This window comes from Chrysochloris asiatica, unplaced genomic scaffold (assembly GCF_000296735.1).
Source record: "Chrysochloris asiatica unplaced genomic scaffold, ChrAsi1.0 scaffold00039, whole genome shotgun sequence".
NCBI lineage: Eukaryota > Metazoa > Chordata > Mammalia > Afrosoricida > Chrysochloridae > Chrysochloris > Chrysochloris asiatica.
Genome location: NW_006408557.1, coordinates 19924219 through 19936165, shown reverse-complemented (window position 1 = coordinate 19936165; position 11947 = coordinate 19924219). Strand labels below are relative to the sequence as shown.

The following is an 11947-nucleotide window of genomic DNA, read 5'->3' as shown; positions in this document are numbered from 1 at the left end:
CCCATAGCGACCCTGTACAGGGTTTCCGAGGGTGTAAATCCTTACGGGAGTAGAAAGCCTCATCTTTCTCCCGCGGAGCGGCTGGTAGTTTCGAACCGTTTAAATGATTGTATATTCCTGAGTGTTTTTTTTTGTACATTCCTTCCTCCCCTCCCCCTAAAAAAAACAGAGGGGAATAGAAGCAAAAGTACTGTTGAATGATGATGCACGGAGGAGACTGTAATCATTGCAATGAAATGATGAGTGTAAAACCGATGTTCTCCCATGTAAACTATCACTCAATTCATAATAAAAACGTAAAAAAAAAAAAAATTAGCCTGCTATATTTGGTCAAACTTAATGCACTGGGCCGCAAAGTCAGTTAGAACTGCAAGGTCAGTGGTTCAAGCTTACCAGCTGCTCCTTGAAAACTCTATACAGGGTCGCTATCAGTTGGAACCAACTCGATGGCACTTAATAATGTGATAAATGGAACTGCGGTTGCCTTGGCAGGGCCAAACCAAATGATTTTGAGAGCCTAGTGAGCTCTGGTAGCGTAGTGGTTACAAATCGGGCTGCGAGCCGCAAGGTCAGCAGTTGGAAACTACCAGCCGTTCGGCGGGAAAAAGATGAGGCTTTCTACTCCCGTAAAGATTTACACCCTTGGAAACCCTGTACAGACTCGATATGGGTCGGAACCGACTCGATGGCACTTAACAACAACAACATAAGGTCCGTGGGCCAGATGCTCCCTACCTCTGCCCTAGAACCAGCATTCTGAATTTGGACTTCTAGACTTGTAAACTTTGAGAAAAATATACTTCTGTTTCCATTTATGATATTCCGGCACTAGGTAACTAGCTCTAAGATATACCTAAAATATGGACGTGGTTTTGGAACTGGGTAATAGGCAGAGACTGGAAATTTTGAAAAATGTCAGCTTGAGGACTAAGGTGCACCTCACCCAATAACCTCATATGCATGCAAAAACTGGACAGTGAATAAGGAAGACTGTAGAATTGATGCCTTTGAGTTATGGTGTTAGAGGAGAATATTGAAAGTACCATGGGCTGCCAAAAGAACCAACAGATCTGTGTTGGAAGAAGTATAGCCAGAATGCTCCTTGGAATTCAGGATGGCCAAACTTTGTCTCTCATACTTCAGACATATTGTCAGGAGGGACCAGTTGCTGGAGAGTGGTATCATGTTTGGTAAGGTGGAGGGTCAGAGAAAAAGAGGAAGACCCCCAGCGAGATGGATTGGGCAAGTGACAGCATCAATGGGCTCAAGCGTGGCAACAACTGTGAGGTTGGCCCAGGATGGGGCAGCGTTTCACTTTGTTGTGCACAGAGTTGCTATGAGTCAGTAACAACTCAATGGCACCTAATAACAACAATAACAAATGTCTGAAGTCCTGGTGTGGTGCTGTGGGTTAATGCGCCAGATTGTAAAGCCGTTTGAACTGCAAGGTTGGCAGTTCAGGCTCACCAGCTGCTCCTCCGAAACCCTATTAAGGGTCGCTATGGGTGGGAATCAACTCAACGGCACTTAACAACAACAACAATAATAAAAGCCTAAGGAGCTTTGGTAGTATAGTGGTTACACATTGGGTTGCTAATATCACCATCAGCAGTTCAAAACTACCAGCAGTTCCACGAAAGAAAGATGAAGCTTTCTTCTCCCATACAGATTTACAGCCTTGGAAAGTTTATACAGGGTCACTCTGAGTCCGAACCAACTGCAGGGCACATAACCACCACCACCAATAATAAAAGCCTAGATTGCCTTGGAGGGACTGTCGACAGAACTTTGAACATCACAGGCAATCCTGGTGAGGGCTCAGAAGGAAGCAAAGAGAACTACAGAGAAAATCTCTATTGTCTTAGAGAATACATATGGTGACAGCAACAAACTGTTGAAAATGTGGACATTAAATGTGCTTCTGGTGAGGCGTTAAAAGAAAATGATGAACATGTGACTGGACAATGGAGGAAGAACAATGCTTTTTATGCAGTGGCAAATAATTAGCCTGATTTACCTTTAAATGTTTGGTGGAAGGTAGAACTTGTAAGTAATAAACTTGGATATCTAGCTAGAGAGACTTCTAAGCAAGATTTTCAAAGTTTATGTGGTGTCTCCTTGCTGCTTACAGTAAAATGTGAGGAAAGAGATGGACTTAAAAATGAATTGTGTGAAATGAAAACAGAACAAGAAGATTTGGCAAATTCTGTTGTACAAACTAAAAGGACACGTATCCTAGAGTGTTTCCCAAGGGTGTAACTACACAGTCTTTAAGATTAAGCTGGTGACTGATGGGTCTAACCAACTACCACAGCAGAAAACCCATCCGCTAAGACTGATGAGAACAGAGAAAGAAGGAACGAATGCTGTCTGCCTCTTGGAATTTTACAGGGCGAACGCAGGCCAAAGGAACTACATTACTGTCTCACAAGAAAAGAAAAGGACCATCCGTAGAGCAGCTCAGCAATCAGCAGAACTGTTGGAAGGAACATAGGAAGCAGGGCATTCTTGATTTCAAAGGGTGGGGCCATGGTCTCCTGGATCTCAAAAACCTTCTAGGTTTCAAAGAGTTAGATCTTTTCATCAACTTGTTTCCTTAGGGTGGGGCTGTTGTTAAGGTATGAAAGGCAGTGGTGTTGCCACTTCAGATGGACTATGAAAATGAGGCCACCAAAGGAGCAGAGTTGCTGGTCCAGTAGACCTGAAAGGCAGAGTTGAAGCCCAGGGTGTGTGGCCATCTCCCAGATGGTCCCAAAGAACAGAGGATTCTTTTTAAGCCTTGTGAGCTAATGCAGTTTGTTCTGCTAGGTCTTAAGACTTGATTGATGCCTGTTATCCCTTCTTTCCTTCCAACTTCTCCCATTTGTAATAGAAGTGTTTACCATTGTATTTTGGAAATGGATAACTTGTAAGCTAGATTTCATATGTTCACCAATGAATTTTTTCCCAGGATGGAATACGCCAAAAGTCTTACTCATATTTGATTTAGATGATTCAGAAGATGAGATTTTGAACTTGGAGGAGATTTAAGATTTTTGGGACAATGTGATAAGGTGAATGGGCAGGGGTGGGGGTACAAATGGTAGAATATTATGGGTTGGTCAAATTGTGTCACCCTCCAAAATGTGTGTTTTAAGTTCTAACTCTTTTTTTGTGGTGCTGTGGGTTAATATACTGGACTGCAAAGTCATTTGATCTGCAAGACTGGTGTTCAAGTTCACTAGGTAGCCCTCGGAAACCCTACACAGGGTTGCTATAGGTCAGAACCAATTCGATGGCACTTGATAATAACAACAATGCCTGTGGTTATGATCCCAATGATAATGAATTGTCTTTGTTATCATAATAAGACAGGATTAGTGTAGGATGCATCTTGAGTCAATCTCTTTTGAGATATGAGATTAAATGAGTAGAGCAGGATGGGGTAAGATAGATGCCAAGACACAAGTAACTAGGAAACAGAAGCTTAAGAGAAAAGGACCTTCTTCTAGAGTGGACACAGAAAGACGGCCTTCCCCTAGAGCTGACGCTCTCAATTCAGAATTCTAGCCTTCTCTTTAGTAAGAGAGAGAAAAAATCTCTTTTAAAGCCATCTACTTGTGGTATTTCTGTTATAGCAGTGCTAGATAACTGTTGTAATTACTTCATGGCTCAGAGGGGTCAAGGAACCCGAGCCAGGTCACACAGTTAGGCAAGGGAGAGATAGTAACTGAACCCAGAACATCTGCAGTTTTCTAAACAGAGATATTCCTAAAGTAAAGACCATTCATTAAGGTATCACATTTGGAGAGACCCATTCCTGAAGGAAAATTTGCTTGTTTAGCTCCAATTTTATGATCTCCAAGTGGTTCAGAAATGTTGCTTCCAAGGTGGTTGGACCTATCAACATGCAATGTGCAAAGTGTGCCACTATGCTCCAGTCCTTCACCTGCTAACCCTTCTTACCTGGAGCTGCCCCCTCCTTTTCAATGGGATCCCTGCTGAATTTAGACCACATCACCCCTGATCAAAACCTTTTGGTTGCCTCTCACTCCACCAAGCCAAGTCTTCATTATGTCCTATGGGATCTAGCCCCTGACTCCTGTCATTTCCTATCATCCTCTACCCCTGCTCTTTCCCTTAGCCACGTTGGCCTTCTTGCTTGCCCTTGAATATGTTAAGTATATTCCTTCCTCAATCCATCCTTTCTACTTGAAACACTCTTTCTCCAGATACCCACATCACTCCCTGCCTCATCTCCTCAGGTCACCTTTTTTTTTTTTTTTAATGTTTTATTGTGAATTATATGATAGTTTACATGGGAGAACTTTAGTTTTGCATTCATTCCATCGTATAACATCTCACTGCCATGATTCCAATCCCCTCCATGCATCATCAACCACCCAAAGGGTATATCCCAGAAACCTGCCCCCTACAATTCCCCCTCCTCCCTCCAGTTTTCGGCCCACAGTCCCTCCCTTTCCCTCTCTGGGTCCAAAGTCCCCAGTTGCTTCATCACTCCACGTCATCATCACTGTCTCTATCTCAGGCATCTCTGTTTCTCTGGGTAGGGTCCCGGTCTCGGCTCTCCTCTGTTGATGGTCCCAGAGGCCTCCGCTCCTATCCTGGAGAATTAATCACTCCCTTCCTTGTTACAAAACTTCTATCCTCAGGTCACCTTTTGGTGATTCTTTTCTTACCACCCTTTTAAAATTGCAACCTCACCTCCCTTGTCAAGCATACTCTACGCCTTCACCTGTTTCATTTTCTTCTTAGCACTTGCCATCACCTGATCTATGCTATATGTATTTATTTGCTGATTGTCTGTTTCTCCCCACTAGAATGTGAGCTATGAAAACAATAACAGTTTTGTTTACTGTTGGGTCCCCAGTACCCAGGACAGTGCCTGACATATAATAATAGGTGCGTAATAAATGCTTTTCTGAACCAATGAATAAATTACTCTGGCTTGGTAAAAGTATCTGTTTCTTCAGAAATTTAGTGGGCATTTCTTTCATTAGGTACGTGCTATGCCCAAGATCTCGGCTCAGTACTAAAGAAACAGGTATGAAGAGACAGTATGTGAACCCGGCCCTCAGGAAGCTTCTAAACCCAGCAGGTAAGAGAAATCTGTTAGAAATGGCTTCTTTACACTAATTTAAATCCTGCCACTGCTAACAGGAGTCCTGGTGTGGTACTGCGGGTTAATGCGCTGAACTGCAAAGTCGCCAGTTCAAGCTCACCAGCCGTTCCTCGGAAACCCTACATAGGGCCACTGTGAGTCGGAACCACCTCGACGGCACTTAACTAAAACAACTGCTAATGGAGGTGCCCTGGTAGTGTAGTGGATTATGACCTAGGCTGCCAACTGCAAGGTCAAATCTACCAGCCTTTCTGAGGTAGAAAGATGAGGCTTTCTGCTCCTAAAAAGATTTACAGTCTTAGAAATCCTATCCAGGGTCGCTATGAGTCTGAAATGACTTGGTGGTGCAAAACTACCACTGCTAACTGGAGTCTTGGTGTGGTGCCGTAGGATAAGGACTGGACTGCTAACTGCAAGGTTGGTGGTTCAAACCCACCAGCAGCTCCTACAAAGCCTCTATTGGGTCGCTATGTGTCAGAACTGACATGAACGCATACAACAACAACTGCTAACTTTTTCTAATTTATCCAAATTCTTCTGGGTATTTTACCAAGGAAAAAAGGCTTAGCCCCTCTTTCTTCAGCTATCTGAAGCCAGTGATCATATTCTCAAAGGTCCTGTCTTCTCTGGGCTAAACAAAAAGAGCTAGTAGGAGTGTCTGACTCAGATCTGCCAACTGGGAATGGGAAAGACAGACTGTCGGCTAGAGGGGAAGAAGAGTAGAGTGGCTCCTTCAAAGAAAAGAGGGAGTCCTTAGGGAGGGCCCTGTGGAATTAAGTTGGGGGTGGGAACAGTGGCACTGCTAATTAAGGTAGCAGGAGATTATGTTTCTTTAGAAGAACAGCTCACTGGGAAATACCTCTAAATCTACTGACACTAAACCTAGGCAAACTGGTAGCTGACCGAAAGCCCCAGGACAGAAGGCTAAGGGTACTGGAAAAACCAGGGAGGTAGTGCACAGAGAAGGGACAACTAACAACTGCTGCTTCATGTAGCTCAAACAAATCTGATTATCCAAGCGAAGTCAAGAAACCCCTCCAGTTTCCTTTGGGGACCCCTGAAAAAAATACCTGGGTAGTTTTCAAACAGAAGCTGAAGGGTTCTATGGGACTCCTGGGGAAATTAAGTCCTAGGGAGTGGGAAATCCCCAGCGATGCTGAGTTTTCAGAGCAACCTAAAATGTACACCCAGAAGAAATGGGTGTTCCAAGGGGGAGACATTTCTACCTCATTTGGGACCTGAATGAGATTACTAAAAATTTCCACGTTTGGGGTTTCTAACGGGGTTTCCCCAAGAAAACCGCAGAACTGTGAACAGCTGCTAAGCTGAGATGCTACAACTAAACATTCATCCATGCTAAAGCCACCAGAACTGACAGAAACTAGGGGCCACCAGAATCACCCAACCTGGGACAGACCAAGTTAGGTTTCTCCCTATACACACATTGTTCATTGTTCAGCACTAGTTTCCATTAGACTAAGAGATTTTCCCAGGGCAGCTATCTCAGAAGGCCCACCTGGTCCTTGCCCCATAACTGCCCACATTCCTGCTGGAAAGTACCAGAAAGCACCAGAAAAAAAGCACTGTCTTTGCAGAGAAGGTCACATTATTATTCTGCAACCATTTTGTTGTTGCTGTTGTTATGTGCTGTCGAGTTGATTCTGACTCATAGTGACACTGTATAGGGTTTCTGAGGAGCAGCTGGTGGGTCTGAACTGGTGACTTTGCAGTATGCAGTTTAGTGTGTATCCTACAGCGTCACACCAGGCCTCCACAACCATTCTAGGGGCTGGCTTTGGTTCTCCAGGGGTAACTCCAGGTGACTAGGCTCAGTCCCCTGAGGGAGGATTTTTTCCCTTAAAAGAGATGCTCCTACCCTACAATTAAGGCATAGGAAGGGCTTTTTTGCAGATCCTTTACTGGAGCTGGCTACCATTATTCATTTTACAGGTGGGAGAGACAATGAACAAGACAGACGCACAGGTTCAGAGTCTTGCTAGGTGACTCCAGGCAGGTAGTGGTGTGACTGAGTCTGGGATCCCATCCCTGGAGTGTTACCCCACACTTTAGTAGAGAGACCTGGGACCCCACTGACAAAACCTGAGAGGGCTTTCACAGGGAAAACAGTGACCACCAGTAAGCCCATTCTGATTGGGCAAACCCTGAGACCCAATTGATACTTGTAATGTCTTAGTTTGACCAGTGCCAGAACGAGGGTACACATATGCCTGACACAATGCCAGGAACACAGTCCAGAGTGAGTACCTTTACACGCATGTGGTGCACGGCCCCCAAAGTATTTCTGGCTTTCTGTGTCAATTGCTCTGGGCTATTATATTTCTCCTTTGACAACCTGATGTGGAGAGACAGCTATGTTTTGGGAATCAGGAAGGCCTAAATGTAAATCCTCACTCCCACACCTAACTGGCTGAGGCACGCTGGAGCCTTTAGAGGCTTCAAATGGAAAATAAAAATAAAACCATTTATCGAGTATTCAGGATTGAATTGTATCTCCCTAAAATATGCTTTATAAAGTATAGCCTCTAAGCCTATAGATGTAATTCCATTTCGGAATGGACTGTCTTTGGTAACAAAGCTGAATTTAGTCTATAGTATGGCTTGAGTTTGTCTCTTTTGAGATATAAAAGAGAATACCTAAGTAAGCAAAAGAAATAGAGATAGAATAAAACAGAAGTCAAGACACATGGAGATCTCCAAAGAATCAAAAACCGAACAGACAAGAATCTTCTTCCAGAGCTGACACAGAGAGAGAAAGCCTTCCCTTAATTCAGATTTCTAGCCTCATAAACTGTGAAAACACAAGTTTCTGTTGGTTAAAGTCACCTGCTTGTGGTATTTGTTATAGCAACAATAGAGAACTCCGACACCGTGGAAAGCTACTAGGTGGAATATATGAAAGTAACATGTTAAGTCCATGGGAGAATGTACCATGTCTAGCTTATGGCCAGCACCTCGAACAGTGCCTGCCACATAAATATTCTCAATAAATATTCATTGCATAAGGAACCAACATAATGCTTAATAAGAGGTACTCAATAAAAATGAATTTCCTTCCCCTTTCTATATGAATACCAAACATCACCTACAGGAATGCCGACTGCAATCCTCACAGTGAGTTGACCCATAGCTCCCCACTGAACAATGTCCTAGTCTCAGCCTCCAGAATGGTTATGAGATGCCACCTTGGCAGCCAGTATGTGCTGGCTCTCAACAGTATGGTACCTGAGAAGGAAGTGGGCGGGTATATTCCATCCAGGCTCAAAGGATCCTTAGTCAAATGTTCTTTACCCCCCTGGCCTCAGGGGTAGAATGTGTGCCCAGAAATGATTCTGACATAACTGGCTCTTCTGTACACACCTCTTCTGGTCACCAGGAGGAAGTGACATATGGTATGTTGTCCAACAGACTCTGGTAAGTTTTGAACAAAGAGATGGAAAATGGAATTTCAATCTAGTACAGATCTGATGAACTGGCCCAGTGCTGCTGGGTCTGAGACCTCTTTCCATGTGTAAAACTGGGCAGCTGGCAATTCTCTGGTCTGGGTAGCCCCCTGTAGGGCCTGGCTGGCAGACTGGGCACCTTTCCCAGACTGCCTTTTGTTTATAGCTGGCAACAACCCACCTGGTGTTAGAATCACTTGCCATAGTCAAACAAAGTGGGCAAATGGCCCAAGTCCCTTCTTGGAGATGCCTCCGAGGGTGTGTCTAAAGCTCTGGAATCCTCTCCCTCCTGTAATCAGCTAAACATATATTTGCTCCAAAGAGAATCCACACAGGGGGGGATAGGAGAGGTCACTGCACAAACTTACAGGACCGATTTAATCATTTACCCACCCTAGGGAGTTCATTTACAGAACGGCTTTCAAGTCTGGTCAGCACCAGCTCAGGGGGCTTTCTACCTCTATCCCTTCTACCACTGCTGCCTCAGTCATCTAACTTTTATTGACTTGACTGACCCCTTTTGCCTTTTACAAGAGCTGGTGAAGGGAAAGAGTTGATGAAGTTGCAAAGAAATGGGAAATGAGAGCAAGGGGGAGGTCTCTTAGTGGTAGAATGAAGTGGCAGCCACGCCCTAGGCCCAGCTATGGACAACTGCATTCTTGACATTCCTGAGTCCACCGTGCATGGCCCCTTCCACATTGGTTCCTTCAATAGATTACTTATTTCCCACAGCCTGCTCAATTTCCTGGGGTCTCTGTGGGGGGTGGGGGTGGGGGTAACAGGGCTACAGGAAGAAAACAGAATTGGGTTCACTGTGTAGAAGAGCAAAAATTGCCTCGCCTGACCACCATAAAGCAGCTCTCACCATTACCTCGTCCTGACTTAGGAAGGGGCAAGAAAATACTCTGTGCCCAGGGAAGGGTCTAGAATATGTCTGAGCCCAATAATAATGACTACAGTCAACTTGCTGCTGTTAAGGCACTAAGCTCATATTCTTGCCAAGATTTACAATATGCTGCAATGCAAGGAGGGCCTGCTATGCCTTTTTTTTAGTTTTTTTTTTTTTTTTTCCCTAAGTAGGGCAAACTGAGGCTCAAGAAGGTAAACTGACCTGTCCCAGGTCTCACAGCTAGCAAAGTGACAGGGCTGGGACTTGCACCCAGTGTGTTTCCAAAGTCTGTTACCAAATCTCACTGCCCCACAGAATCCCACAGACTGATGGCTAGCTTTGCCAGCAGTGCTCCATAAAGAGGCCTCAGGACCCCAGAACCCTGTCCGGAAAGCAACAGGCAGAGCAGCTGGAGTTCCCCAACCGTCCGACCCCAGGCAGTGAGGTGTAAAGTCCCCAGGCTTAATGTGTGACACAGCAAGGACTCTGCAAACAAGTCACCCATGCAGACAGTTGCACACTTAGGGGTATGGTGCAAACACAGACTCACACAGCTACCCAGCCCTCAGACCTGACAAGCCTCAGCCATCTAGGCAGTGGTGGGAACTTGTGTGAAATAAAGGGAGCTTGTATGGCAAAGGGTTGCCACCTCTGGGGGAGAAAAGATGAGGGCCTGTGGGCATTACAGTCATACCTTTTGGGTGGGGGGTCCATTGTTTCAGGGTGAGGGGACACTGGACTAACTATGCTCTATGGGCTTTGAACTGAATGAACACACAGGCTGTTTCCCTTTGCTGACAAACTGGAGCACAAGTACGAAAGAGGGGGGCCAGGAAAGGACCAGAATGAGAAAGGCCAGGTCCTTCAACAACTGGGTCATGGTATTGCCTCACAGTTAACCCCTTCTGGTGACCACCAAGGTCCCCGACCATCCCCCCAGCACAAGAGAAAGACCTGTAGGCAAAAGGCTGTTGGGGATCCCTCTGTCCAGAGGGCACAGAACTGGGGCACACAAGGGGCGTGGTCCTTACCCAGCCGCCGTTGTCCTGGATCCAAGGCTCTAGGTGATCATTCAGGTAAGTAGCCATCCACGTTGCGATCCGACTCACCAATACCTGCATCTCCTTGTCTACGCTTTCCACGCACAGTGCCCCACCGAAGGAGAAAAAGGCCACAATGCGACCCCAGTTCACCCCATCCCGGAAGAGTTCATTCACTACCTGCTCAAAGCTCTGATATGCTGTCCCTGGGGTGATGTGGAGCTGGGATGTCAGGTCACTGAATGCCCGCCGGTACCGCAGTTCAAACTCATCGCCAGCCTCCCTCAGAGCTTGCTTCACCGCTGCCATGGGGATCACCTCTCGGGCATCCAAGCTGCTGCTGTGGCCAGTAGCTCCATTCAGCGTGGGGCTGTCTGCCAGGTGCCAGGATGGGTTGCCATTGATGACACTGGGGGTCTCCAGCTCGGACTCAGTTCCTTCTGAGGCCCCCGTCCTGTTCTCCTCCACATCACTGAACTGACTCCAACTGTATCCTTTCTGGGAAAGCTTGTAGGACAGAAAGTCAACCACCAGCTCCCGGTTGCTCTGAGACATTTTTTTATAATAGGGATGGGCTCCACCAGTCCATTGTCCAAAACACCTGCTCACACACGGAGTCTGGTCTCTGTTTAGTGGTTCTCTTCTGCGATGGAAAGCCAAGATAAGGTTCTAAAGGGAGAGAAAGAGCTTCAGGGGGGAAAAACAAATTACTATGAATACCATCTACCCTACATCACATTCCCCCTCCAGGTACCAGAGCTGACTGTGTGACTCTTATGAAGGTCTGGGTCTAGCTTCCAAGAAGAGACTTCAACAAAGTCAAATTGAAAACCCCAATAGGCTCTTAATCATCATACTCTCCACGGACTCCTGCAACCCCCATTTCTCTAAAACGCCTGCCTCGGAAAGTCACCCTCGCAGGCAGTTCCCCCATACTACCTACATTCAAATCCGTCTCAGGCCGTAGGCAGGCAGGCAGGTGCAGCCCCCGGAAGGTCTTTTGTATCATAGGTCGCGAGAGGAGGCGGCCAGCGGCCGGGATGCCGGTAACTTAGCCGGCCTCGCGGCAGCCGCTCACAACAAAAACAGCTCCGGCTGGAGGGGATCATGCGACCCGGTGGGCTGGGAGCCTTGCAGGCGACACCGGAACCACGACACTCAGGAACCAGCCCCTTCGCTGGCTTCCTCCTCCATGGCTGGGATCGGCCTCTCGGCAGGCAGCCTCAGTCTCCTACCACCCGGGAGCCCAGCCCCCTCACTCCTGCACGCCCCTTGGCTCTCCGCCTCCTACAGGGAGCCTGGAGAACGCTCCCGGAGGTGGCTGCTGTGGGTGTAGTGTGTGTGTGTGAGTGTGTGTGTCTGTGTGTGTGTTTCAAGGGCCAGCTCAGGGAGAGGCTTCAGAAACCCAGAAGGGACTTCTGAATGCGGCTCAAGG

The 11947-nt window shown here is 46.5% G+C and overlaps 1 protein-coding gene across 2 annotated transcripts in view; it reads right to left on the bottom strand.

The window, feature by feature from the left end:
- The window catches only part of BCL2L1 (BCL2-like 1), a 55175-nt gene extending 43458 nt beyond the window's left edge, over positions 1 to 11717 (bottom strand). The window contains exons 1-2 of one of the 2 annotated variants that reach the window (XM_006860710.1): positions 11456 to 11717; positions 10693 to 11199 (exon numbers count right to left, since the gene is read on the bottom strand). In XM_006860710.1, coding sequence (XP_006860772.1) covers positions 10693 to 11067 — 375 coding nt within the window. In that variant the 5' untranslated portion in view covers positions 11068 to 11199; positions 11456 to 11717. Of the gene's footprint in view, positions 1 to 10503; positions 11204 to 11455 lie in introns of those variants that run through there. The other variant, XM_006860709.1, reaches the window with a different exon arrangement.
- Positions 11718 to 11947: the final 230 nt, after the last annotated feature.